Genomic DNA, 26,277 nt, shown 5'->3' with positions numbered 1-26,277 from the left:
AAAGACTTTGAAGACAGAGGTGGGAACAGAAGCTAAGATGCAAGAGTTTAAGAAGGGCATGACCAACCAAAATTCAAAGGCCAACAAGAGACAGGTCGGAGAAAATATTCATAGCAGGTGTGATGGGATGAGTTAATATTATTTTTATACAAAAGAGCTTTCTCTAATAAATAAGAATACCCCCTAAAATCCAGCAGATAAATGGTCAAAGAAGATGAACTGACAATCTGAAAAGAGGAAGTAGAATGAGTTAACAAGTGTGGATGTTTAGCCTCACTGGTATCAGAGAAACGCAGGTTGAAACAAGGTGCCATTTTTTGACTCTTAAATTCTTGATGGTGATGTAAATCGGAATGACCCCTCCTAAAGCAGCTTGTGTGTCAAAAGCCACAAAAATGCTCCTGTTTTACCTTTTAGTTCTACTTCTGGGAATTTGTCCCAAAGGAATCACTCAAAATGTGGAAAAACTGAAAACAGAAAGATGTTCAACATGACATTACTTATAACCATGAGAAGATGGGAAACATCAAAAGCCCAAAGGATAATGACTAAATAATTATGGGAAATCTAATTGACCATTACAAAGTTATTAATTTTTATGACTACATAATGACAGAAATGTTTCAAGTGGAAAAAGTGGGATATAAAGCAGTACATACACTACTGTCTAAATTTTGTTTAAAAAAACAAAGTACTGGGCTTCTCTGGGGGCGCAGTGGTTGAGAGTCCGCCTGCCTATGCAGGGGACACGGGTTCGTGCCCTGGTCCGGGAAGATCCCACATGCCACAGAGCGGCTGGGCCTGTGAGCCGTGGCCACTGAGCCTGTGCATCTGGAGCCTGTGCTCCGCAACGGGAGAGGCCACAACAGTGAGAGGCCCGTGTACCACAAAAAAAAAAAAAAAAAAAGTACTTATAGATTATATTCGGTGTATGATATGTGAATAGAAAAAGAACCAGGAGAAAACCCACTGAAGTGTTAATAGTTACTTCACTGGGTGATGGGAATTTGGGAAACCTTTATTTCATACATTTTTCTGTATTTTCTACATTTTTCACCTAGACCGTGTATTACTTTGATAATCAGAATAAAAATTAAGATACTATTTATTTTTAAAGTAAGACATTAAAAGAAAGTAAGGCATAAACTTGTATATAGCTTACAATGATATGTTTAAACTGCATACACAAAAGACTGGTAACAGTGATAGGATTATGGGTGTTTTTTTCCCCTCTTTTCTCTTTTCCAAATTGCTTGTAATGTGGCTGCAGTCCTTTTATAATCAGGAACAAGTATATAATAATGAACAGCGTGGTTGGATGAAAGTACTGCAAAAGGGGAAGGAAAAGACAAGGCAAGGTATGCGGGGTTTTGCTTTTCTGGGCCTTCTTGAAAGTCAAGGTGATAACCTGTGTTATGAGGGAGGCCTGTGAAGCCGCTCAGAAGATCCTGATCTGTCAGCATCCTGGATCTTTCTTTTAGACCCCATACTTCTTTCCCAGCACCCCCCCACCCCAGTTTCTGCTGCTTAAAGTCCATAGGGAGATTTCTTCCTTGCTGTTCAGAAGCTTTCACAGATGCTCAGATATTAGCATTGGTTTGAGCAGTGAGTCTACCGTATGCAGTTGAATTTGGGGACTTCAGGCTCTGGTTAGGTTTCTTTGAAGGTAGATGCCAGTGACTCAGGGTCTATGGAGGAGTGAGAGCCACTTAAGAGGACAAGACTTGAGGGGCCCCTAATTGAGGACAACTTGTGCATTCCACTAGTCCCAGGCCAGAATGACCATCCAATCTTAAAAGAAAGAGCGAGGAAGCAAAGAAAAGGAGAGAGAAATAAGGAAAAGAAGGAAGAAAGGAAAGAAGGAAGGGAGGGAGGGAAGAAAAAGAAAAGGAAGAGAGAGATGCTATTATTTTCCTTAAGTACTGTTTGAATATTTGTTTAAGTGTGGAAAGGAGGCTTGAACCTTTTTCTGGTTTAAAATTTTTAATATTTAATTTTTAAACATAAGTGAAGTATGGTTCTTTAAAATGATCTGGTAATTAAACAGTGCTGCAGGCTGCCAGAGAAGGAGGCCAGCTATGCATGGCTGAGGGCAAAACCCTAAAGGGATGGAGAAAGAAATTGAAAGAAGCCTGCTCACCTGGTAGAAACTAACCCATGAGTAGAAAGGATTATCTCAAGTTTTCATGCAGGGCAATTTAAGTAAGAGAGGCAGCTGGGAGCAAGTTGGGAACTTACTCCCCATTAGTTGAAGCAGACAGCAGAAAGTACTCTGCCTAAGGCAAGGTCTGGGTGAAAGCAACCTGCATGGGCTTTTGACTCCAAGACTGGCCCTGGTCTGTGCCCCTGCAGAGTTTTCAGAGCTGTAATTCCAGGCAAGTTAGAAGCCTGTGCTCTGCTTTAGCCTGGGGAAAAACCAGAGTCAACAAACCCAGTTGAACTTGGCAAACATTTGTTGATCGTATGCTGACTTTTAGACATTTTGCTAGGCACCATGGAGATTACCAAGACAAATAAGATAGGACCTTCCTTCAAAGTGTTACCACTCTGGTTGGATAAAGGGAGAAGTATATATATGAATGTAAAGCAACTCCCTTTTTTTGGATAATTTTGGAAGTAAAATCTCATATGTGGGTATATATGAAAGGCTAGGACTTCCCTGGTGGCACAGTGGTTAAGAATCCGCCTGCCAATGCAGGGGACACGGGTTCGATCCCTGGTCCAGGAAGATCCCACATGCCGCGGAACAACTAAGCCCGTGCTCCACAACTACTGAGCCTGCGCTCTAGAGCCCGTGCTCCGCAGCAACACAAGCCACCACAATGAGAAGCCCGCGCAGGCAACAAAAAGCAGCCCCCGCTCGACGCAACTAGAGAAAGCCCGCACATAGCAACAAAGACCCAACACAGCCAAAAATAAATAAATAAATTTATTTTTTTTAAAAAAGGCTAAAGCAAGAGGCCTCATTATATTTAGGCTTTCTTTTTCTTTAGACCTATTTCTAAATTGTGGACCATTCTTTTAAATACTTGTAGTCCCCTTCTTTTGAATAGAATACGTTCTCAAAAATGTCTTCTCAAGTAGAGTGTCAGCTTCTTGAGGGCAGGAACATTTATCTGTGTTCAGTATGCCTAGAATAGCCCTCAGTAAGCATTGGTTGTGTATCGTTAGATGAATATGCAAGTAAACGACACACAGACATGTTCCTAGGAGACTTCTGTCTCCCAGCGAGCTAATGATAAAATCCTTAATTACCTTTCACCTTTTAGACACAGTCTTCCAAGATATATTTTCAGTGTTCCGTGTGGTCTTTATTTTTCTGCTCTTGTTTCATGTCTGGACATAAAGTGTTTGAGCTTCTAATTGAGGCTAAGGCATCCCTGCTTTCAGCATTCCCTGTGGTTTACATCTTTGTGTCCATAAGATCACTGCACTTTCAATCACCAGCACGCCTGCTTTTCCATTGCCCCCTAATTACAAAATGCAATAAAACATTGAAACCTTATAAATGAGCATGGCCATACCAACAAAGAAATGGGTGCCAAAATTTAATATTTGTCAGATGATTTTCAAAAGCTCAACATCTTTCTCTGAAAAGGAGTTTTAGGAGTCCAGTGAAAAAAAGTCTAGGTTCAGAAGTCAAATGTTTAAAGCTGAGGATGACCTAGAGTAGCTTTTGCTCTTTACCTGATAGCTACTCACTCGAATTTCAGGCAGACCTAGTAATGAGAGAAAATAAAGAATCCTGTAGGTGAGCTAGATAAGCCCAAACCTATAAATTTGCAGCAAAATGTTACTTACTCTCATAGACTTGTGATTTAATCTCCTTTTAAGAGGTTTCTCTGAGCAAATCTGAGACACCTCAGAATATCCTCAATCTGTGTTTGTGAACCTGACAGCAGAGGAGTTCTTCCTCTCCCAGGGTCTGGAGGGGTGTGTGTGCCTGCCTGTCTAGGTGCTGTTTTAACCCTTCTGGTGCTGGACTCCAGGTCTCCTCCTTCTGCTCTTTTCTCCTGAGGCAGAGCCCATGCTGGTGCACTAACCTGCAGCGTCTCTGTGCTTCTCTTCTTACCTCCTCTTTCCCCTTCTCTTTCCCTTTTGCTGTGGTGTGTCCAGAAAAGGAAGTCGAGTTCCAGCGTGCACCTAATGGTGAGCCTTGCCTGCCCACCCATCCTCCCGCTCCATGCTGCCTGCGCCCGCCTGCCAGCCACGCAAACCCATTCTGCCATGTGCGTGTGCTTCACTCATCCTCACTGCATGTCTGTGCTGTGCGGGCAGGTGTGGCCTGTCCTGCCAGGCGGGGGCCATTGCCTGAGGTCGCCCAGCGGCCTAAGAAACGGGCATTGGAATGTGTGGTATGGCATTCCCTGCTGCAGCATTTGGACTGCCCCCAGCAGCCCAGGGCAGGATGTGAAGCTGGTAGGGATTCGGGGCCAGGTGGCAAGCACAGGGGGAGACCCTCACTCACGGTTGCTCAGGAGGAGAGGCCCTGCTCAGCGGGCACAAGCGGCCGTTACCTGCAGACTGGCAGCCAGCGGACCTCTGTGTGGTGTGCAGAGGAGCCGGTTGTAGGCTCTTGGCTCTGAGCCTCACTCTCCCGGCCTTTTCCCCTGTGCAAGGGCCCATGAGCACGCTGTGCCCGGTGTTTCATCCTTCCCACCCCACCCGCAGGAGCAACAGCTGAAAGGCTGCAGAGAGCGCATATTCTTTCTCATGGGACACAGGACACCCAGGGGAACATAGCAGCCTGAATCCTTATGAAACCATCTATTAAAGCCAGAGGTGGGGCCACCTGGGTGACATCCCAGCCCTCTGCAGATATGGCAGTTTTTACGGACACCCTGCAGTCCTTGCCCCCTGCCAGGGTCTTGTGTCAGCTGGGCTTTGCAAATAGAATAGCTTTGTCCAATCAGCCCCAAACAGGTCCATATCAGCAGCTGAGCTAGGAGGGGTCTGCTCTTTTCTGGGGGGATATGGAAGAGAGCAGAGTTCATGTGAAATTAGATCCACATCCTTTCTACTCCTGGGGCCCCCCTTCTCCAGCCTGCAGAGTTCAGCGGAGTCTGATAGCACTTAGGTACCTGGCTTGAGGTTCCATGCCTAGCCCTGGGTTTGGGGACATGTTGACCATTGATGGCAAGTTACGGCTTCAGGTCTGGTCCAAGGGGCCATAAAAGAGGCCTCCAGGCAAGAAGTAGGACAGTCGGGATGGCTTTCTGTATATGTTCTAGGAGAGAAGCAGCACATTCTAGCTGCCAGCGTGCCCTCATTTGCACCCTGCATAGAGATGGTAGCTGTACATTCGTCTCTCTGCTTGTTGAAGAATTAGCAGGCATCAGGCTGCTCCTCAGTGGTCACCGACTCCACAGGGACTCCCAGTGAGACTGAGTGTATTGGTTAGGGGATTGTAAGAGGCAGAGGACATCAATAGGACTCCCTGCCCTGGAGATTGGCCTCCTTCCTTCCTCGTTATCCTCCCCCCACCTTCCCTTGCTGTGCCACTCAGTGTAATATTTTGAAAGGCAAGGAGATATCCCAGTGGTCTGCTGTTGGGAATGTTGGCCTGCTGGGCAACCTACTCTTTCCTGGGGACTGGGTTCTGGATTCACCTGCTGCTCCTTGGAGCTCTGCCCTCATTCCCAGCTGACCAGGTCGAAGATTGATCAGGCAGAAAGGCCAACAGCACAGCCCTGTCTCTACTCCCTAGGGTCAGTGGATGCATTTTGTTTCCAAATTCCACGCCTTTCCTCTCTGGACACCATCTCCTAGGCCAGGTTTTCTTCCTCTCCTTGTTCCTCTTCTTTTCAGATCAGGCTTCAGTCTGGTGTTGTAAGGGGAAGGAAATGCAAGTGGCAGGTTGAAAGGGCAGCAGGGGACTGCCCACAGTTAGGGGACCCAGAGTTTCTGAATTTTGTTCTGCTTTCTTATAAACCACACTCCTTTCCCCCTATAAAGTGAGAAGATCCTGAATTTCTTTGGGTGTGAAGTATGATTGTGCAGTGACATGGCACCTGGCATCAACAAAGATTTCTGGAGAGATGCTTTAAAACAAGTCTTCGGGCTCATCCCACCTTGAGGATGCCTCCGGGGCTAGGCCTCTGGGTCCCTCCAGATAATCTCCTCTGATCACATCTCTCCAACCGTGGCTCCCATCCCTCAGTGTTATGGAGGCCACCTCAGGCCTGGCTCCTCCAGGCCAGGCCGGCGGGGGCAAGGGAGGTCTGGGAGTCGAGCGGCTTTGGTGACTCTAGAGGAACTAAACCATCTGTTTTCTTGTCTCAGCCACAGAGCAACAACAAAAACAGTCTCGTAAGCCCAGCCCAAGAGCCCGCGCCCTTGCAGACGGCCATGGTACCTCCTGACTGCCGCTTCTCCGCCCCTGCCCCTGGCTGCCTCCCCTCCTTCCCGCTTCCTCCCAGGCCTCCTCGGCCCTTTTCCTTTCTCATCCCTGTAGAGCAGGCTGCTTTGCGCACTGCCCCATAGGCCCCTTCCCCCTCACTGTCGTGCTTGGCCGTGCTCCTTCCTGCATGGCAGAACTGCTGCTCCTGCTTCTTTGCTCTTGGCGGGGGAGAGTGGTCAGGGCTCTCAGCTAAGCCTCCCAGCCCCAGGCTGGGCCCTCAGTGGGTCTGCTGCAGGGGCCGGGAAGGTGAGTTGCTTATAAAAGGAGAGGGTAGGAGCTTTCTTGGGATCTGTACATCAGTTCTTGGAGGCCTCCTTGTAAAATCTGCCTCAGCCTCTCCTTTGCAAAGCAATGAATAGGAAGGGGGGCTGGGGTCCCCCACCTCTGGATGGTGCTGAGGTGTCTGGTTTCCTGGAGAGCCCCCATGCTGTCCCAGTTCTGTCTGGGCTCAGCCAGGGGCACTGTGTGCTCTCAGAGCTCCCTCTGCTGGTGACTAACCAGAGTTAGCAGGGCGTGTCTGGGAGAGGGAGGGGGGAATTGTGCTGCCCCTCCTCCTACTTCCTGTGGCCTCTGGAGCTGCCTACTGTGGGGCTGTAGGGACAGGAACTCTGGGAGAGGCAGAGGGTGGGTGAAGCAGCCGGCTCTCCGGGCTCAGCTTGCTGAGGGCCACGCTGGGTCTTTCTGGGAGACCTTAGTCCACTCTCCCGGCATCCCTGCCTCCTGCACACCCCTTGATGAACACTGTTGTCAGGGCCCAGCCTGTGCCCTCAAGCCTACAGCTCCTCCAGTGTACTTGTCCCGTGGGAGAAAGGACACTCAGATTCAGCAGGGATCGGGAACAGGGGCCCTTGTCCTCGGCTTCCCCGGTACCTGCTTCCATTAAGCGCCAGGCCTCTCCTCCTTACCAGCCAGTGCTGACCCCTAAATCTGGGGCTTCCAGCTGCCTGGGACCCACTTGAGCCAGGATATTTTGTCTTGTGAGCATGGCTGACGAGCAGGCCTCAGTGGTCATCATAGGGTCAGTGTACGAGGGTGCGGGGGTAGGGGTGGGGTCCCTTAGGGAAGAGCTGTAGGTCTTTCCCCAGGTCAGAAGGGTAACTTTCATCTTCCCTCACAGGAGCCACAAACCACTGTGGTCCACAATGCTACAGATGGGATCAAGGTAAGTGGCTCCTGAACCAGTCTCCTGCTTTCCAGGTCAGCAGGAAACAGGTGGGCTGGGTAACAGGGTTTAAGCGTCCTGCAGATGGCAGCCTACAGGCTGCACCTCAAGGCCAAGGTATTTGCAGAGTCTAGGCTGGGGGTAGCACATGCCTGTTTATCACTCTGTTGCCAGGGAGGGCATCATACCTTAGTGATGCTGAGCTCAGGCTCTAGAGCCAGACAGGCCTGAGTTTGCATCCTGGCCCTGGACCCCTGGACCAGTCACTCTCCCACGCTGCACCTCAGTTTCCTTATCTGTAAATTGGGGATAATAAAAGTAGAATCTTCGTCCATGTGAAGTTTAAATGAGAGTAAACATTAGCTAGAAAAACAGAGGCAAGAGTATAATCAGACCCTAGAGCAGTCATTCCCCATTGCCTCACTCCTTCATGCCCTCAATAACCTTGTCTCCGTATTTTCACTACCATTAGTAAATATTTATTGAGCCCAAAACCACCCACGGCTCTGGTTTACAGAGGTGATGAGACGAAATCCCTCTCCACAGGTGTAGGGGAAGCAGATAATAAACCAAAAACCAAATAAATAAGATAAAATCCAGTAGTGATAAGTGCTATGAAGAAATGATGCAAAGTAAATAGATAATGAACAGGGCCTTTAATTAAGTGGTCGGGGAAGGGCCTCCCTCAGGAGGTGATACTTGAGCTAAAAACTAAAACACTGGAAGGAGACAGCCAGGCAGACTCTGAGGCAGAGTGTCCTGGACAGAGGGAATGCAAGGGCAGGGGCTTGGCACATATACGGGACAGAAGAAATCAGAGCTAAGGGTGTGGTGAGCAAGGGGAGAGTAGCAGGAGGGTGGTGAAGCTGGAGGAGCAGACAGGACCTGCTCTGTAGGACTTGACAGGAGTTTGCTTTTTTTTTCCAGCAGCAATAAGAAGCTGTTGGAGGCTCTTAGCAGGGGAGTAATGGCGTCTGATTTACACTCTGGCTGTGTTATGGGCAACAACTTTAGGGAGGAAGCAAGCAAGTGTGGAAGCAGGGAGACCAGGCAGCTATTGTGTAGTTCAGGTGCCAGATGTTGGCATCTTGGGCTGAGGTTGTAGCTGTACATTTGAGGAGAAGAGGTAAGACATGTAATTTATTTTGGAGGTAGAACTGACAGGTTTGGTTTTAGATTAGATAATTGAGATATGAGGGAAAGAGAGAAAGAAAAGAATCAGCATAAAAATCAAGCCTAGAAGATGACTCTAGGTTTTAGCCTGAACAACTGGATAAGTGGTACATTTACTGACTTGGGGAAGACTCAGGACGGTGTTTGAGAATCCAGAGTTTCATAAGAGTCAGATGGCAAGGGTGGAAATAGAACCTTCTGATTCCTCCTTGCAGCTCCCGTAGGAGCACATGCTCTGCTTTTGTTCTGCTTGGCTCCTCTGGTTTCCAAGAGCCTGATTTATAGAAACTTGTTCTTTTTGGCCTGCAGGGCTCCACAGAGAGCTGCAACACCACCACAGAAGATGAGGACCTCAAAGGTAGGTGCTAGCCCTTGGTGGGGAAGAGGCCCCGGCAGTGTCCCAGGCTCCAGTGGGGCACCTGCCTTGTCTGCCCCCAGAACTGAGATTGGTGGCTCCTTATACCCCAGGAGAAAGTTTGGCATAAAAGCTACTTTCCATGGGCCAAGATATGAGGCCCTGTCTCTTGTTGCTGGGCTGGGCAAGTGGTTTCTCTTCTTTGACCCCAAGTCTGGGATAGCTAAGTGAGGGCTGTTCCTGAGGCCCAGGGCTCAGAGAACTGTTCCTGTTGCTGCTGTGACGTGATATCCCAGAACAGGGACATCTTGAGTCCCTGCAGAAGCAGCCTATAGATGTCATGAGCCATTAGTAGGGTGACCAGTCATCCCAATTTCCCCAGGACTGAAGTGATTCCCAGGATGTGGAACTTTTGGTTTTAAAGCTAGGACAGTCCTGGACACGTCGGGGAGGGTTGGTCACTCTTATCACAAAGCTTTGGCATGAGTGATGGAGTCAGAACCACCTGTCCTGTGCAGACCCACCAGCTTAAGTTTGGGCCTGGCCAGAGTGCCAGAGGGTGTGGGAAGGCATGGCAGGCCAGGCTCCTGGGAATCTCTGTCCTGCTCTTTGGTTTGGCCTCCTGGAATTTCTCCCTTTGCCTTCAGTAAGTGACCTCAGGCCAGGTCCTCAGAAAAGTTGGAGGAACGTTACAGGACAGAGCTGAGAGAGCATGCCCAGCGGCGATAAGGGAGCACAAACCTCTGGTAATACAAAAAAAAAAAAAGGAAAAGGAAAAGAAAAAAGAAAGCATAAACGTATAAGGCAGTAAAGAACAGTGCTTCCAGGGCTGCTGGAATTGAGGTCAGGTCAGTTCACTTCTGGCGATGCTGGCAGAGTAAGCGGCTCCTTCACTGCTGGGCTCTTGACCTTGTAGCCTTGCCCCCTAGAACATCTTCCCCAGGACTTGTACAGGCTGTTCGAAGGCTCCTCTGGAAGCCACAAACCCAGGTCTGTGCCCCTTCCTGGGGCTCTCAGCTGGGAGGCCTCTCTGGCAGAGGCGGTGGCGTGGGACATGGTCCAGTGTCCACAGCAGCCCGAGGCGTCGCCTTGCCCCGGCTCTTCAGTGCCACGGGCTCGGGTCCTGTCCGGCTTGCTCGCTCACCTGCCTTGTTCTGTTTGTTTTGGCTGCTCTGCCTTGCCCTGCCCTGCCCTGCCCTGGCTGGCTAGCTGCCCCGCTCCGCACTGGGAATGGCAGCTCGGTGCCTGAAGGACGGAGCTCCCGGGACAGAACAGCCCCCTCTGCAGGCATGCAGCCCCAGCCTTCTCTCTGCTCCTCAGCCAGTAAGTGTGAGGGAGGCACATTCTGGCTTCCGTCTCCCTGGCTTGTCCTGAAGCCCCTCGGGGATTCCCCCCCAGCCCCTCCCCAGAGCTGTCAGCCCAGCCCAGCTGTCCATCTGGTCAGCCTCAGGAACTCAACCTCTGCTGGGTGTGGGAGCTGATTGGAGGTGCTGTTAAGACCAGGCAGGGGCCCTTGAGACCGGGGCCCAAAGACATGAAGAAGAGTGGGTGGAAAATCGTTGCAGGAGGGAAGGGGTAGAAAGCCACTGGGATATGCAGTGGGCCTTGCCTCAGCACCGAGCGGGAAGAAAGGTGGAGTCAGAAGTCAGGTCCCGGGTAGTGGGCATGGGGCGGGGGGTGAAATTTGCCATAGTCAAGAAACCATGTCGGAATGTGGTGCTTCTTGAGGCTAAGTGTAATATCATATTAAGAGCTTGGGGTGAGACAGGCCTGAGTTTAAATCCAGCCACACTACCTTCAAAAATGTGTGAAGTAACTTAACCTCCCAGAGCTACAGTTTCCTTATCTGTAAAGTGGGGATAAAATGGAACCTACTTCATAGCATTATGAAAAATAAATGGGATAGTAGAATGTCTGGGTATGATGCTTTGCTGGGTTAATGATAGCTTGTATTTGTATTTTTAGTTGTGTTTTTGTAGAGGATGCCTTTGTCTGCTTCTTTCCCTCCTACTGTCTGTCCTTTCAGAGTTTCTAAACACGATCCTCTTCACCCATAGGGCCCCAGTCAGGTCCTGCAGATGGGTGTGGTGGGGTTAGAGAGGGTGTGTGTGTGTGTGTGTGTGTGTGTGTGTGTGTGTGTGTGTGTGTGTGTGTGTGTGTGTGTGTGTGTGTGTGTGTGTGTGTGTGTGTGTGTGTGTGTGTGTGTGTGTGTGTGTGTTAGAGAGGGTGTGTGTGTGTGTGTGTTTGAGAGGGTGTGTGTGTGTGTGTGTGTGTGTGTGTGTGTGTGTACGTGTACGTGTACGTATGCCTACCTGCTTGCCTCTAGAAAGTGGATAGAGCTCTGTGGTTCCCCTCACCTCCTGTTTATTCACCTAGAGCTGCCCCCATGGTGGTGCTCGTGGCTGTAGAGCCCCCCTCCTGGCTGTACCATTGGCTGCTCTGCCTTCTCCCAGTGGTGCCCCTTAGCTGTGCTGTTCTAATGCTCACATTTGTCTTGCAGCCTCTCGCTCCTGTGAGGAAAGGCTTGTGGCCTGGGCCAGCCTGGGGCTCCGGTCAGGGTTAGCCCGAGCTCAGTACGAGGCCTCCCTTACCCTGGCGGTACCCTCTGCTAATAGTGGCGCTCCCTGTAAGTGAGCTGCCTAGAAGAGCAGGACGTCACCAGCAGTCCCTTGGCTTGGGATTGGGGTGGGGGGTGCTCTGAGGGCACCAACTCTGCCTGCCTGTCAGTCTGAAGCTTGTCTTGGTTTTCCTGAGGGACATGTCTTGGCTTGAGAGCTGGTATGGGATTTAGAGCCTTTGCAAGGCTTGTCCACGGTAAACGGAACTGTCTCACTGGTGAGAGGCTCCATTTAAAAAAGAGTGTTTATAGTTCCAAGATCCTTTATCCCAGAACAGCCCTGTGGAGGAGATGAGCAGGGTGAAGAGAATGAAGCATCCATCCCAGGGCTCTGTTCATCCTTTGGAGCCCTCATCCCTGGCTAGATTCTGCTCTCAGGCTGGCTGTCGCCCAGGGCTAAGTTCTGGACCACTGAGTGAGGGCTGGGGGTGGGGAGGTGGTAACTGAGACCTGACTGAGCCCCTTCAGGTGAGAGAAGCAAGTGGGTGGTGGAAACAGCCCTATCGGGAGATGGTTCTTTGAGAGGCTAAACCTGCCGGGGATCAGATACACAGACTGAAGGCAGAATATTCACAATGTGTCAGGCTCCTCAGCTGTTAAGGACAAGAGTGTTTTCTGCATCCTGGTTGTCGATGGAGAGGGAGGCAAAGGCCAGAGGATCATAAGGCGGGCTTTGTGGGGAAGGGGTCGTTAGCTCTATGGACAACAGAGGGGGAATGGAGAGAAAGGTGGGCTCATCTTCCTGCAAAGGGCCTTAAAGACAGAGAAGACAGGGATGTCTTTGTCAGAGAGATGAAGGGGATTCTCTGAAGGATTGGGGAGGGCTTTCCGTCACTTGGGAGATTCCCAGTCTCACACGGGTAAATTGCTATATTTTTCCCCCCACAGTGCGAAAACAGGAGATCATTAAGATCACAGAACAACTCATTGAGGCCATCAACAATGGGGACTTTGAGGCCTACACGTGAGTAGAGACTTATTTCCTTGAGACCCAAGTCATCTCTTGAGGCCTTCCCTCCTCCCAAAAAGCAGCTGGGACCAGGGGAAAAGAGAAGGCTGGGCCTTGCACACAGTGTCCGAGTTAAACACCAGGCCCCTAGCCTGGGAGCCCTTCCAGGTAGACATCAGTGATTGAGCCCGCCTGTGGTGTCTGGGCCGTGGGCTGAAAGGGCAGAGCTAAGTGGCTTGGCAGGCAGGGCTCTAAGATCTCAGCCGTCTTGTCAGGCCCAGCCCACAGCTAACCTGCTGCGGGACAGACACCACTGATGGGGAAGAGAGACGAGTAATTCTCATGCAAGACTGACGGGCCGCTTTTTTTTTCCCCCCTGCAGGAAGATTTGTGATCCAGGCCTCACTTCCTTTGAGCCTGAGGCCCTCGGTAACCTCGTGGAAGGGATGGATTTCCATAAGTTTTACTTTGAGAATCGTGAGTGGGTTCGTGCTGCTGAGATACTCCTGCCTGCCCCTCACCCCCTTGCCTTTGTCCCCGCTCACCTTCTCCTCTTCCCAGTTGCCCGCTTTTCCCTTACTGGACCTGCCTGCCGCATCCTTGTCTGTGTGCTTGCCCCCTTGGGCCCTGAGGATGGTCTTCAACTGGCACCTTCAAAGGGCTGCCTCCAGAGCCCCGCCTGCCCCTCCATTCTGCAGCTGCCTCGTGGCAGTGCCAGTGCCAGTTGCCATAATCAAGCCCACTGTATTTCTTTAAGCCTCGCCTCTTTCCAAGACGATTGGAAACCATGCGAGGTCCGGTTGAGATGATCTCAGCTCTGTGTCTGCAGGTTTCAGAATAGAGGAAATTAAAACCAGGATAAGAATGTGCAAGCAAGTAACAGGGCGCTGTTGATGATTGTGAGATCGGAAGTTGTGGCTAGGGTCCTCCTCCTAGCCGCGAGGGAGACAGGAGTCCTGGCTGGGGGTCAGGGGGGCAGGGTATATGCTCTGGACAGTTCCTGGAAGTCCCAGAGGATAAGAAGCTGATTCATCTCCTCCTCCCATCTTTCTTTCCACTAAGACCGTCCCCCTTCTTATTTTTTTCTCATCTTTCCCACTTTATCCTGGGCCTTCCCCATCCTGCCCCGGATTTTATTTTCTCACTGTTTTCTCTACTAACTGCCATCCTTTCCATGTCTTAGCTGCAGTTACAAACCCTAGGTTATCTAGGTAATTCTGTCAGCCAGAAGCAATTCCAGAATTTATAGAAGCTCTCCAAAAGGTCTCATGTAGCCCCTAATATTTGAATTGAAGTAAAATATGAATCTCAATAAAAGCTATACAATCCATAGTGTTTGCTGATAATGGCAACCCATCTTCTTTTGGTTTTCCCCCAGAGGACCTGGGAACCCTGGGAATATCCTGAGCTTGGTGCTTTAGTGACTTTTGTTTTTTTTTTAACTTTGGATCTTTTTAAAATCAGAAATCAATTTTGAATATTTTAAGTTCTTGATTTTGCTCTATAGCCCTAATCAGGGACAAGCCAACCCTTATGAAATCTAAACCCACCTGTTAGGGTAGAAAGATCATCATAGGCTTTCGTTAAGATAGTCCTGAGTTCAAATGTTGTGTGATTTGGACAAATTACTTTAACCTCCTTGAGCTTATTTCCTTATCTTATAATGAAGAAAATAACATTGACCAAGGAATATGGCTCATGCGTGTAAAACCGCCCAGCACAATGTCTGATTAAAACAGTAGCTGTTATTATCATTGTTCCACACCTTTCTCTTCCTTTTGAATAATCAAGACTAATCTGATGGGGTTTCCCAGCCTCTGGAAGGTGTATGGGGACTTGGAGACTCACAGAATGGTTACTGGAGAGAGGGTGAGACTTGGGAAGTGCAGGCTGGGAGGAAAATGCCAGTCCCCAGGCCTGACACCCTCCTACCTATCCCACCCTGCCCTGCCCGCTACAGTCCTGTCCAAGAACAGCAAGCCCATCCACACCACCATCCTGAACCCGCACGTCCACGTGATTGGAGAGGACGCAGCTTGCATTGCCTACATCCGCCTTACCCAGTACATCGATGGGCAGGGCCGGCCTCGCACCAGCCAGTCAGAGGAGACCCGGGTCTGGCACCGCCGGGATGGCAAGTGGCTCAATGTCCACTATCACTGTTCAGGGGCCCCTGCCGCACCGCTGCAGTGAGCTCAGCCACAGGTGCACCTGGTGGGGGGTTGGGGAGCGGCTGGGACAAGTGGGGTCAGAGGAGGAAGAAGAGGTTGAGAGGTGGCATTGGGGGAGGATACATGGGCCATCCCAGAAGAGTAGCGAAGGCTGGACAGTGTGGTGGTTGTAATAAGTCATGCTCTGAAGTCAGACAGTCTTGGGTCTGGCTCCTTGACTCCAAATTGGGTGACCTTGGACAGGTTACTTCCCCTCCCTAAGCCTCATTTTCCTCAGCTGTCAATAGGAAAGAAGGAGGGACTTCCCTGGTGGTCCAGTGGTTAAGACTCCACCCTTCCACTGCAGAGGGCGCGAGTTTGATCCCTGGTTAGGGAACTAAGATTCCACATGCCTGTAGTGCAGCTCCCCCCCCCTCAAAAAAAAAAAGGAGTGGTGCCTACCTCCTTTGTTGTTGTGAGGATTAAATAATATACTTGTAAGTAAAGCACTTAGTAAGCGCTCAGCAAATGTGAGGCAGTGTTATGTTTAAATACTAGCTTCTCCCCCATCCTCCACCCTCTCAGGCAGAATTGACCACGTATGTAGTGTGTTTAAGTCTCTGGAACTCCTCTGTGTGGGTATTGTCCTCTGTTCTGTTACCATGTCTGTTCTGTTTGACAGGGGCATAAGGAGATCCCAGCCGGAGGTCAAACCTTCGCAGCCAGTGGCTCTGGAGGGCCTGAGTGACAGCGGCAGTCCTGTTCGTTTGAGGTTTAAAACAATTAAATTACAAAGCGGCAGCAGCCAATGCACGCCCCTGCATGCAGCCCTCCCGCCCGCCCTTCGTGTCTGTCTCTGCTGTACCGAGGTGTTTTTTACATTTAAGAAAAGAAGATCGTTTTAAAAAAAAAAATGGGATCCATACCGTGATGCGTTTTAAAACCACCAATAGCCCTTGGGCTAGCAAGAAGGCAGGAGTTTGTGTGATGCCCATCCTGGCACAAGCAATGGGCTCACCTACCAGCCCTGAAGAGGTGAGCTCAGCCTCTGGCCTCCATGGACTCGGGACCAGGCAAGAACTCTGACAGAACTTTGGGGGCTGTGATGTGATTACAGCCCCTGAGGTGGCCTACCTGCCCCAGGTCTAGGAATGGACGTCTTCAGAATTTGTATACACGCCTAGAATGAGGCTGATGAAGAACATCATGGCCAACAGATCTACTTGGGAGAGAACGTGGAGCTCCCAGCCTGCCGTGGAGGCAGCTGAGAAACAGTGGCCTCAGGACTGAGAAGCAGGGCCCGGACATTGCTGTACTGTACCATTTAGTATAGACGGGAAGAGAATTGGTGCTGCAGAAGTGTGTCCGCTACAAAGCTGATGAGAAACCTCGTGTTAGTCTGACATGCACTCACTGACTCATCCATTTCTATAGGATGCACAATGCACGTGGGCCCTGCTATTGAGGCCCAGTCCTTGCAGCTGGGAAGTGGGAGGGGTTGCCGCTTTGCTTCGTGTTTGTTTTCTTATAACAGCAAGGAGAGAGCCGGCCCTTGGTCTGGGCTCCCCCTGCTGCCTTTGGCAGTTCTGTTTCCGTGCTGATTTGGGCCATCTTTGTCTTGCCTTTTCATGCTGGTGGTCCCTGTGCTGACCCTCATCTGGGCCTGGGCCCTCTGCCAAGTGCCCCTGTGGGATGGGAAGAGTGAGGCAGCGGGATTGAGTGATGGTTGTTTCTATGCATTCAGGCTGCCCTCGGGGCTGCCTCCCTTCTTACTCTTCCCTTGCTGCACGCCCATCTCTTTTCCTGTCTTTGAGATTGACCTGACTACTCGGGCAAGAAGAGGTATCCTCTACAAAGAGACCTCTTTACTGACCAACTGAAGTATAGACTTAACTGCTGGACAATCTGCATGGGCATCACCCTGTCTCTCACCTGCATGTACCCAAAAGAGATGTCCAGAGCCAAGGCTCCTACATTCATTGTCCCTCTCTGTGCTCAAGGAGTTCCATTCCAGGAGGGAAAAATTTATACTCTAAGCAGATAGCAGAGAAGATAATGGAGGAGCAATTGGTCATGGCCTTGGTTTCCCCCAAAACAACTGTGCAGACCTGTCTGCACAAATGTCTGCACTATTGGGGGATAGATGGGTAGGCCCCAGCTCCCTGGACTGCCTTAAGGAGGCACAGGAGCTGGGAGAAGAGGCAAAGCTACAGGTTTACCTTGGAGCCATCTGAGAAGAGAGCAGACTCACAGGTGCTGGTGCTTGGATTTAGCCAGGCTCCTCGGAGCACCTCCTGCATGCCCCAGCCCCTGGGCCCTAACCCTTTCCTGCCCTGCAGCCTGCAGTACCAGCACGCAGACACCTTCACCACAGGGTTTGGTTTTGCTGGCTTGAAGACAAATGGTCTTAGAGTTCATTAAGACCCATAGCTTCATATGGCTGCTCCAGCCCCACTTCTTAGCATTCTTAATCTTCTGGGGCTAATGTCAGCATCTATAGACAATAGACGATTAAAAAAAAATCACCTTTTAAACAGGAAATGAGAAGGCATTTGATGCAGAATTTTTGCATGATGACATAGAAATAATTTAAAAATAGTGTTTGTTCTGAATGTTGGTAGACCCTTCATAGCTTTGTTACAATGAAACCTTGAAGATATTTAATAAAATAACCTTTAAACACTCCATTGTGTTACTGCTGTTGGAGGCTTATGGCCAGAGGCTTAGATTTAACAGCTTGGGTTACAAGGCTTCAGGTGGAGAGAGGTACCTTCTCCCACCCCTTTTGGGCCCATTTTAGAATAAGACTTCCTCGTAAACTCACCAGCCTCCAATTAGTCCCCCGGGCTGCTGAGGCGGGTTTGGAGCGGGGCGGGGGGAAGAACTCGGGCCCTTAGCGGGTGAGCTCTGAGTCTCGCCCCGCCCCCGGGCCCCGCCCGCGTCCAGGACAGCCCTCCCGCCCCTCAGTGGGCCGGCCCGGCTCCCCCTCCGCCGGCCCGAGTGGAAGAGCCCACACCCTCGGCCCGCCCTGGCTCCGGGAGCCTCGGCGCCGACGCTAGGCGGACCGTGCCACTGCGCTGGGAGGAGGGGGGCGCCTCTGCCGGGACGCTCGGAGCCCGCCGTCTATGAGGCTGCGGCTCGGCCGCGCGCTGCGGAACACCGTTCGGCGGCCCGGCACCTCGGCCGCGCGGCTGCCCGGCCCGGAGGCGGGGGAGACCCGAAGTGGGGCCGCGAGCGGCTGCGCGCCGCCTCCCCCCGCTGGGAGCGGTGGTTGGGCCCGGCTGCGGCAGAGCGTTCGCTCGGAGATGGCGGAGCCGCCGCGACGCAGCCCGAGGCCCCGAGAGCAGGGAAGCCGGGCAGCCCCGGGACGTGGCGGAGCCCGGGGACAGCAGGGACGCCGCCCAGTCCGCCGGGTGAGCCGCCCTTGAGGGGACCCCCGCTCAGAGTGTGGCCCCCAGCCACGGTCCCCGCAGTTCTCCCCTCACAGACTTCCCTCAGTGTGGCCACCGAAACCGCCCTCAGGGGCGTCCCCGGCCGCCCCTCGGGGCGGCCTGCGCTCCCCTCCCCCGTCCCTTCCGCAGGCCGCCCTGGCAGTGGCCTCGTTCCCCTCGGCTCGTCCTCTCCGCACGGGGCTCATCCTCCCCTCGGGGCTCCCCCCAGCCCGACGCCCGCCCCGATGTCGCCTCAGACTCCTCCACGCGCCCCTTGCCCCATTCCCTTTAATGCTCCACGCCCGACTCTCTCCATACCCACCTGTAAGCCCATTTGCCCACCAGCAGGGCCCTCCATCCGCGGCCCCCGTGTGCCAGCCCCCCACGCCCGTGTCGCTGCTCGGTCCCCCTCCTCCCGCTGCATCTGCACTGCCGGTCTCCCAGCGCGGGGCCCACACCCCCGCCTTCCCCAGCCCCCTCTCTGTTGCTCTCCTCCTGCTTCCCGCACCTTTAGCCCCCTCCCCGCCGCGGTCCCGTTTCAGCATTTATCCTCCCACCCCAGTACTCCCTCATCACCCCTTCCCTAAATATTGTTGCTTCTTCTAGGTTCGAAGCTAAAATGCAGTGGTTAAGACCAGGGCTGGAGCCTGACAGGCCTGACGATGAACCCCATTTCCTCCACTGACTGAGCTGTGTGATCCTGGGCAAGTTACTAAGTTCTCTGGACCTCAAATTAGTCATATGTAAAATGGGAATATTAGTTATCTCTTAGGGCCGGTGTGAGCATTAGATATATGGAAAGCTCTTAGAAGAATGTCTGGCAAAGTGTAAGCCCTCAGTAAATGTTAACTCTTATTCTTGACCTCGTGGGTGATACACCCCCAGTATCTGCTTCCCCACAGTGACTTCTTCTCACTACTGTGTTTGCCCCAAAAAGTTTCCTCTAATTCTTAGGATTCGTGCCTTCCCATCACCATTTTGATCCTTTCCCAGCTCTCTTTTCATGCCGATTAGTTTTACCCAGGCTAAAGCAGAACTATTTTTAAGTTGTCTCTCTCAGTTCTGAAGGACCCCATCTCTGCTTAATCACCCGGAGATGTGTATGTGTATGTGTCGGGGGGTGGGATGTGTGGTAGAGAGAGATCTCCAGCCACTGGCCTTACTTCAAGTGACTAAGGTGGGGAGAGTGACGCTTCTAGAAATAGTCTATCTACTTAAGGAAAAAAGTCTCCGGAATTAGGTCTCCTTAAAACTATTTTCTGATCCGACTGTTCTTACTCCTTCTCTATTATTGATTGGATACTACTTAAGCTCCTGTTGCTCTCTGTCATCCAGCCCCATTCAGTTCGCTCTGTTTTTGTAGCAGGACTCAATCCCTCATGTCTCTCCAGGCTAGCTCAGGACCCTTCTGAGCTGTTCAGGGGTGAAGGTGTAGTACCACCTAGGCTAAGTTAGGAAAGAGAACTGGAGTGGATAGGGAGACAAACTCTGGACTCAGCTCTCTAGCTTTTCTTAGGTGCCAGTGCTGTGGCCTGCTCTGGAGCTACATTGTTATCACCCCTCCTGACACTGGCACAAGTGAGGTAAAGGGGAGGGATGGGTAATTTTTCACAAGCAGTGGAAAAGAGAATCCCCAGGTTCTGGGTTTGGAAGGTAATAGAATGATTAGCTAGCACCATTTCTCTTCCCTCTTGAATTTCCCCACCATAGTGTCCACCTGACTGCAAGTTCGTTAGTGCTGTTAGCCTGTGGTGTTGGGTTTGATAGATGACGAAGATTAGCAGACACATGAGTTTCCTCTTATCTGATATTTTGTTGGAGCACGGGACTTCTGGGGCTTTCCGTCCCTTCTTCATAGGACGACCAGAGCTCCTGCTGGCTGACCAACTGCTCTGACACGGGTTGGGAACTCCTTTCAGAGCAGGTTCATTTTCAGCCTCCTGGGCTGTTTGGCCTCTTGTCGATGGGAAATTTGTTCCCTTCTAGACCTTGGATATACTGCTTCAATTCTGAGCTTAGCTCAGGGAGGAGAATTTAGACAGTATTCTAAGAAAGGGAACAGGCTGTGAAGCTAAAGTATGAGACTCAGATTATGTTGTTCTTCTACAGGAGCTTTTTTTTTTTGGAGAACAAACCATCCTGTGAGCAGGAGGTAAGAGAAATGGGGCGAAGAGGGGAATGGATTAATGACACAGTTTCAAGGAGAGAAGTAACCCATTGATTTCTCTGTCCTACAGGTAGTGAGGGCAGAGATTGTGAACTTTGCTGACCTCTGATGTGAGGAGCTCAGCCAGGACCAAAGGTGGAGCCTGGCTAGATTTGCATGCTGAAGCCATGGGCCAGTGGGCCATGGTGACCTGAGACCAATGGACTCTGTCCAGTTGCCCCCTGTTGCCCCTTCTACCTCCCCTGTCCTATACTAAGGGGACTTGTTTCCACCTTTTCAGGGAACTGACCCTGCAGGAATCCCTTTCCCCTCTTTTCATATCCTTCTACCCTCCCAAGAGAGCCTCAGCCTATAGAACTCCTCCCTCCCATCCCCTAAGGTGGTCCCCATCCCTGCCGCACACCCCCCCCCCCACGCCATGCTCAAGCTGTGGAAGGTGGTACGCCCAGCTCGGCAGCTGGAGCTGCACCGCCTCATACTGCTGCTGATTGCTTTCAGTCTGGGCTCCATGGGCTTCTTGGCTTACTACGTATCCACCAGCCCCAAGGCCAAGGAACCATTGCCCCTGCCCTTGGGAGACTGCAGTAGTGGTGGGGCAGCTGGCCCTGGCCCTGTACGGCCTCCAGTCCCACCCCGGCCCCCCAGGCCGCCAGAGACAGCCCGAACTGAACCCGTGGTCCTTGTGTTTGTGGAGAGCGCATACTCACAGCTGGGGCAGGAGATTGTGGCCATCTTGGAGTCTAGCCGTTTTCGTTATAGCACTGAGCTGGCACCTGGCCGAGGGGACATGCCCACACTCACTGATCATACCCGTGGCCGGTATGTCTTGGTCATCTATGAGAACCTGCTCAAGTATGTCAACCTGGATGCCTGGAGTCGGGAACTGCTAGACCGGTACTGTGTGGAGTATGGTGTGGGCATCATTGGCTTTTTCCGAGCCCATGAGCATAGCTTACTGAGTGCCCAGCTCAAGGGCTTTCCCCTTTTTCTACATTCAAACTTGGGGCTCCAGGACTACCAAGTGAATCCTTCTGCCCCACTACTGCATCTCACACGCCCCAGCCGCCTGGAGCCAGGTCCACTGCCCGGTGATGACTGGACCATCTTCCAATCCAATCATAGCACATATGAACCAGTGCTTCTTGCCAGCCTTCGGCCAGCTGAGCCCCCGGTGCCAGGACCCTTGCCTCGCCGGGCCCGGCTTCCCACTGTGGTACAGGACTTGGGGCTTCACGATGGCATCCAGCGGGTGCTCTTTGGCCATGGCCTCTCCTTCTGGCTTCACAAACTCGTTTTTGTCGATGCTGTTGCGTACCTCACTGGCAAGCGCCTGTGCTTGGACCTTGACCGTTACATCTTGGTAGACATCGATGACATCTTTGTGGGCAAGGAAGGAACCCGCATGAAGGTGGCTGATGTTGAGGTCAGTCTTTCTTTTTCCTGACTCATATCTTTCCTTAGAAGCTGTTTCAAGCTCTGTCCTATCAGACTCCCTTCCTTGATCCTGAGCTTGTCATAGGTACGCTCCCTGCCCTTCCTAGGCAAGAAGAATGCTACTTCTCATTTTTCTCCTTCTTAGTCTCCTGATTTCTCATGTCCCTGCTACTCTTCCCAGGCTCTGTTGACCACCCAGAACAAACTCAGGACCTTAGTCCCCAACTTCACCTTCAACTTGGGCTTCTCGGGCAAGTTCTACCATACAGGTGAGCTTATCCCCCTGCTCCTTCAGCATGTCAGTCTTCGTTTGATCTGTGCCTTCACTGTCCATGCTCCTGGGCAGACAGGTTGGAGAAAAGGGGCAACGTTTGGGGTCCGAATGCTGTGAGGAGCTAGCAGTGGGTATGAACTTAGGTTAGCATGGGCGGCTGGAGGGCAGGTTGGCAATCGGGAAAATAGACAGTCTTAGGTGGGCAGAGGTCAGCAATGTTGTCCCAAGGATGGAAAGTGGTCAGTGTTGTTACAGAACAAAGGAGGGCACAGGGGCTGACCGGCTGTGGTCAGTGGTCAGTGTGTGGTCATAGGGACAGAGGAGGAGGATGCAGGGGACGACATGCTGCTGAAGCACCGCCAAGAGTTCTGGTGGTTCCCCCACATGTGGAGCCACATGCAGCCACACCTGTTCCACAATCGCTCCGTGCTGGCTGACCAGATGAGGCTCAACAAACAGTTTGCTCTGGTGAGACCCTTGGATCTCTTCCCTGTACTTTCTCCCAAAGATGATGCTTCCTTTTCAACCTTACCCTAATGGGGTACCCTTTCCCTACCCTTTCCATTGTTCTTTCTGTGGAGGCATCCCCACCCTCTTTACCCTCTACTCCGCAAACCTCACCAGGTCCTGGTGAGAGTCTCTGCCATTCCCAGGAGCATGGGATTCCCACGGATCTGGGGTACGCTGTGGCCCCCCACCACTCCGGCGTGTATCCCATCCACACACAGCTCTATGAGGCCTGGAAATCCGTGTGGGGCATCCAGGTGACCAGCACTGAGGAGTATCCCCATCTCCGCCCTGCCCGCTACCGCCGTGGCTTCATTCACAATGGCATTATGGTGAGGGACTCCCAATACAGACTTGAATCAAACTCCCACATTTGGACAGCCTCCAACCTGCATTGTCCAGGTTCATCCATATAACGGGGTAGAGAGATGGAAAGTCATGATGCACATAGCAAGAGCTTTGTTGCTGTAACTTCAGACTGAGTCCTCCACAAACCCAGGGAATCCTAATGCCTCAGGTCTTTTGTCCTTAATCTACTTCTCATTCTACCTTTCAAATCTCATCTGTTCCTGTTTGTTCTTTTCCCTTCAGGTGCTGCCACGGCAGACGTGTGGCCTCTTCACTCACACGATCTTCTATAATGAGTATCCCGGAGGCTCTCGCGAACTAGACCGGAGCATCCGAGGGGGAGAACTCTTTCTGACAGTGCTGCTTAATCCGGTAAGGTGCCGAGAGGAAAGGCCAGAAGATTGGACAGCCAAAGTGTTTGCATACTGAGACTTTTGCTCACCAAGCCCACTTCTGAAGTGGGGTAGGCTCTCCAAATCTGACATGCAGGCACCCCTTTTCAGATCAGCATCTTTATGACTCATCTGTCTAATTATGGAAATGATCGGCTGGGCCTGTACACCTTTGAGAGTCTGGTGCGCTTTCTCCAGTGCTGGACACGGCTGCGCCTACAGACCCTTCCTCCTGTCCCTCTCGCACAGAAGTACTTTGACCTCTTCCCTCAAGAGCGAAGCCCCCTTTGGCAGGTATAGGTGGAGCTCAGGCTGACCTAGAGACGTGATGGGGGTGGCCATTGAGGAAAAGATTATCTGATTCTTGGCCTCACCTTCAGAATCCCTGTGACGACAAGAGGCACAAAGATATCTGGTCCAAGGAGAAAACCTGTGATCGGCTCCCCAAGTTCCTCATTGTGGGACCCCAGAAGACAGGTGAATCATCCTTAGGCAACTTCTGTTGCCTTGCCTTAAACCCAAAGAATTCTTTGGCCAAGGAACTCTCTTCTCATACCCACCCCTCATTAATCCAGTCCCTTGAGTGATTCTTAACCTGGTTATATATCAGAATCATCTGTTGAGGTTTTTTTTTGAAAGACCCACAAGTGATTCTGATGCACAATCAAGGCTGAGAACTACCATTTTAACCCTTCCCTGGGCCTCTCTCAGGCTTTCCTTTTCTCGCTCCAGTTTGGCCAAACGGTATTTTACCACCCAGAGTGATTATTTTCTCACCTCTTTCAAGCTGATGTTCTTGAGGTGGATTCTCTCCCACAATGGCCTGGACTTTCTCTCCCATTTAGGGACCACAGCTATTCACTTCTTCCTGAGCCTGCACCCAGCTGTGACTAGCAGTTTCCCGAGCCCCAGCACCTTTGAGGAGATTCAGTTCTTCAGCGGCCCTAATTACCACAAGGGCATTGACTGGTGAGACCTGGAATGCTTCTCAGGACACTCCGTTCCCCTAAAGTACCCCATTCCAGCTTCTCCCAACACAGATGTCTGGCCCCTTCACTCCGAATTCTCTGCCTCTCCTCTCTACTACTTCCTAGGTACATGGATTTCTTCCCTGTCCCTTCTAATGCCAGCACTGATTTCCTGTTTGAAAAAAGTGCCACCTACTTTGACTCAGAGGTTGTACCACGTCGGGGGGCTGCCCTCCTGCCGCGAGCCAAGATCATCACTGTACTCACCAACCCTGCTGACAGGGCCTACTCCTGGTACCAGGTGAGCCTGAAGCTAGGCACACATCAGAACTTAAGAGAGGTGGTGACTGCTAGAGAGACAGAAAGGAATGAGGGTAGGGAAACTAAGCTAGTGCCTTGGGGAGGGGTGCCTATGCTGTCTGTTCACTAGACCAAGAGTAAGGGCAGAACAATGCTGTCAAATCACCAATTCCTTGCCTTCCTATTCCTTGTCCTTCAGCATCAGCGAGCACATGGAGACCCAGTTGCTCTGAACTATACCTTCTACCAGGTGATTTCGGCCTCCTCCCATGCCCCTCTGGCACTTCGCTCCCTACAGGACCGTTGTCTTGTCCCTGGCTACTATTCCACCCATCTGCAACGCTGGCTGACGTATTACCCCTCTGGACAGGTACAATTCCCCAGTAGCCCACATGGGGGTCCCCTTCCCCTCCTTTTCCCTTCAGCCCAGAGGCTTCTAAGGAATACAGAGGGAACCACATCCCTGTCCCTTTAGCTGCTGGTTGTGGATGGGCAAGAACTGCGTACCAACCCAGCTGCCTCAATGGAGAGCATCCAGAAGTTCCTGGGTATCACACCCTTTCTGAACTACACACGGACCCTCAGGTGGGAGAGCATGACCCAGGGGAGGATGACTCTGGGGGAAATGGGGAAGCAGGTTGACCGTGTCTGTTTGGAAGAGCCATGGATTTACCCTGTCTTGCAGGGAGAGACATGTGTCCCTCTGGGCTGGGAGAGGTAGTGTACATTTATGAGGCTTGGATTTCTTTTCTGTCTGTCACCTAATGGCCTCTTGTTGAGCAGGTTTGATGAAGATAAGGGATTCTGGTGCCAGGGACTTGAAGGTGGCAAGACTCGTTGTCTAGGCAAGAGCAAAGGCCGGAAGTACCCAGATATGGACACTGAGGTAAGCAAAGCCAGGGACAGGGTATCCCTTTCCACCTGTAAGATCTGATTTTGTCCACTCCTTACCATTTCTGACTTCATTTTTCTCCTGTTAGTCCCGCCTTTTTCTTACGGATTTTTTCCGGAACCATAATTTGGAGCTGTCGAAGCTGCTGAGCCGGCTTGGACAGCCAGTGCCCTCATGGCTTCGGGAAGAACTGCAGCATTCCAGTCCGGGCTGATGTATCAGCCTCCCGTACCAGCAAAAGCCCCCTTCTTCCCTAAGGGGCAAGCCCAGAGCAGGGCCCACAAGGGGGATTAGAGTGGCCTGGCCCCGCCCCCTTCTACCTCAGTGGCCTCGAGGCCTGGGATGGCTAAGAAGGGAAGGGCATCCCTTTCCCATAGGTCTGGGGTCTAGTAAAGGGGCTTCCCTTGATACCCCACAAGATGGTACTAGGCACCTTTGGCCCATGGTCTTGCAAGGTTGGGGAAAATGAGGGGGTCCAGGCAGGGTGTAGAGGAACGTATTAATCCGATGCTTTCCCTCTTTATCCCCAGCAGTGTATCTGTCTCTAGTGGCCGTGGGAGGGACCCCTTACTGTGGGATCAATGGGATCTACCTGTGGCCCGGCCTCTCTAATGTCATTCACATTGAATGGGGATGAGGTCGGACGGTGGCTCACAGAGCTGAATAGGAGCCCTAGCTGTGGGCTAGAAATGAGTTTAATAAACATCCTTATTTTTCTGTTTTGTCTGCCTCACTGGAATGGGAGAAACCTAGAATAA

General features: G+C 51.6%; 2 protein-coding genes across 14 annotated transcripts in view; both read left to right on the top strand.

Moving 5' to 3' along the window:
• CAMK2G (calcium/calmodulin dependent protein kinase II gamma) overlaps positions 1-17,484 on the top strand; it is a 56,148-nt gene extending 38,664 nt beyond the window's left edge. For 2 of the 11 annotated variants that reach the window (XM_082640109.1, XM_082640106.1), the window contains 8 exons: positions 6,283-6,309; positions 7,518-7,562; positions 9,045-9,093; positions 10,300-10,413; positions 12,596-12,671; positions 13,039-13,133; positions 14,617-14,861; positions 15,489-17,484. In XM_082640109.1, coding sequence (XP_082496235.1) covers positions 6,283-6,309; positions 7,518-7,562; positions 9,045-9,093; positions 10,300-10,413; positions 12,596-12,671; positions 13,039-13,133; positions 14,617-14,849 — 639 coding nt within the window. In that variant the 3' untranslated portion in view covers positions 14,850-14,861; positions 15,489-17,484. Of the gene's footprint in view, positions 1-6,282; positions 6,352-7,517; positions 7,563-9,044; positions 9,094-10,299; positions 10,414-12,595; positions 12,672-13,038; positions 13,134-14,616; positions 14,862-15,488 lie in introns of all 11 variants that reach the window. The other 9 variants (XM_082640107.1, XM_082640103.1, XM_082640111.1 and 6 more) reach the window with 5 other exon arrangements.
• A 410-nt stretch (positions 17,485-17,894) lies between these two features.
• On the top strand, positions 17,895-26,241 carry NDST2 (N-deacetylase and N-sulfotransferase 2). Of its 3 annotated transcripts, none has more exons than XM_082611459.1 (16): positions 17,896-18,219; positions 18,844-18,941; positions 20,347-20,389; positions 20,475-21,827; positions 22,020-22,107; positions 22,426-22,580; positions 22,766-22,951; positions 23,211-23,339; positions 23,471-23,653; positions 23,740-23,836; positions 24,205-24,328; positions 24,454-24,628; positions 24,827-24,997; positions 25,103-25,212; positions 25,411-25,513; positions 25,608-26,241. In XM_082611459.1, exons 4-16 carry the CDS (start codon positions 20,823-20,825, stop codon positions 25,731-25,733), a joined length of 2,652 nt encoding a protein of 883 aa, XP_082467585.1. In that variant the 5' UTR covers positions 17,896-18,219; positions 18,844-18,941; positions 20,347-20,389; positions 20,475-20,822; the 3' UTR covers positions 25,734-26,241. The 3 variants fall into 3 exon arrangements, with proteins under 3 accessions (XP_082467586.1, XP_082467585.1, XP_082467584.1); XM_082611458.1 differs by having other exon boundaries at positions 18,844-18,945; positions 20,350-20,389; XM_082611460.1 differs by having other exon boundaries at positions 17,895-18,219; positions 18,844-20,389; positions 22,841-22,951.
• Positions 26,242-26,277: the final 36 nt, after the last annotated feature.

Source organism: Mesoplodon mirus (genome assembly GCF_964341445.2).
Source record: "Mesoplodon mirus genome assembly, chromosome: 2".
NCBI lineage: Eukaryota > Metazoa > Chordata > Mammalia > Artiodactyla > Ziphiidae > Mesoplodon > Mesoplodon mirus.
The sequence above is the reverse complement of the archived record's forward strand: the minus strand, read 5'-3'. Positions and strand labels throughout refer to the sequence as shown.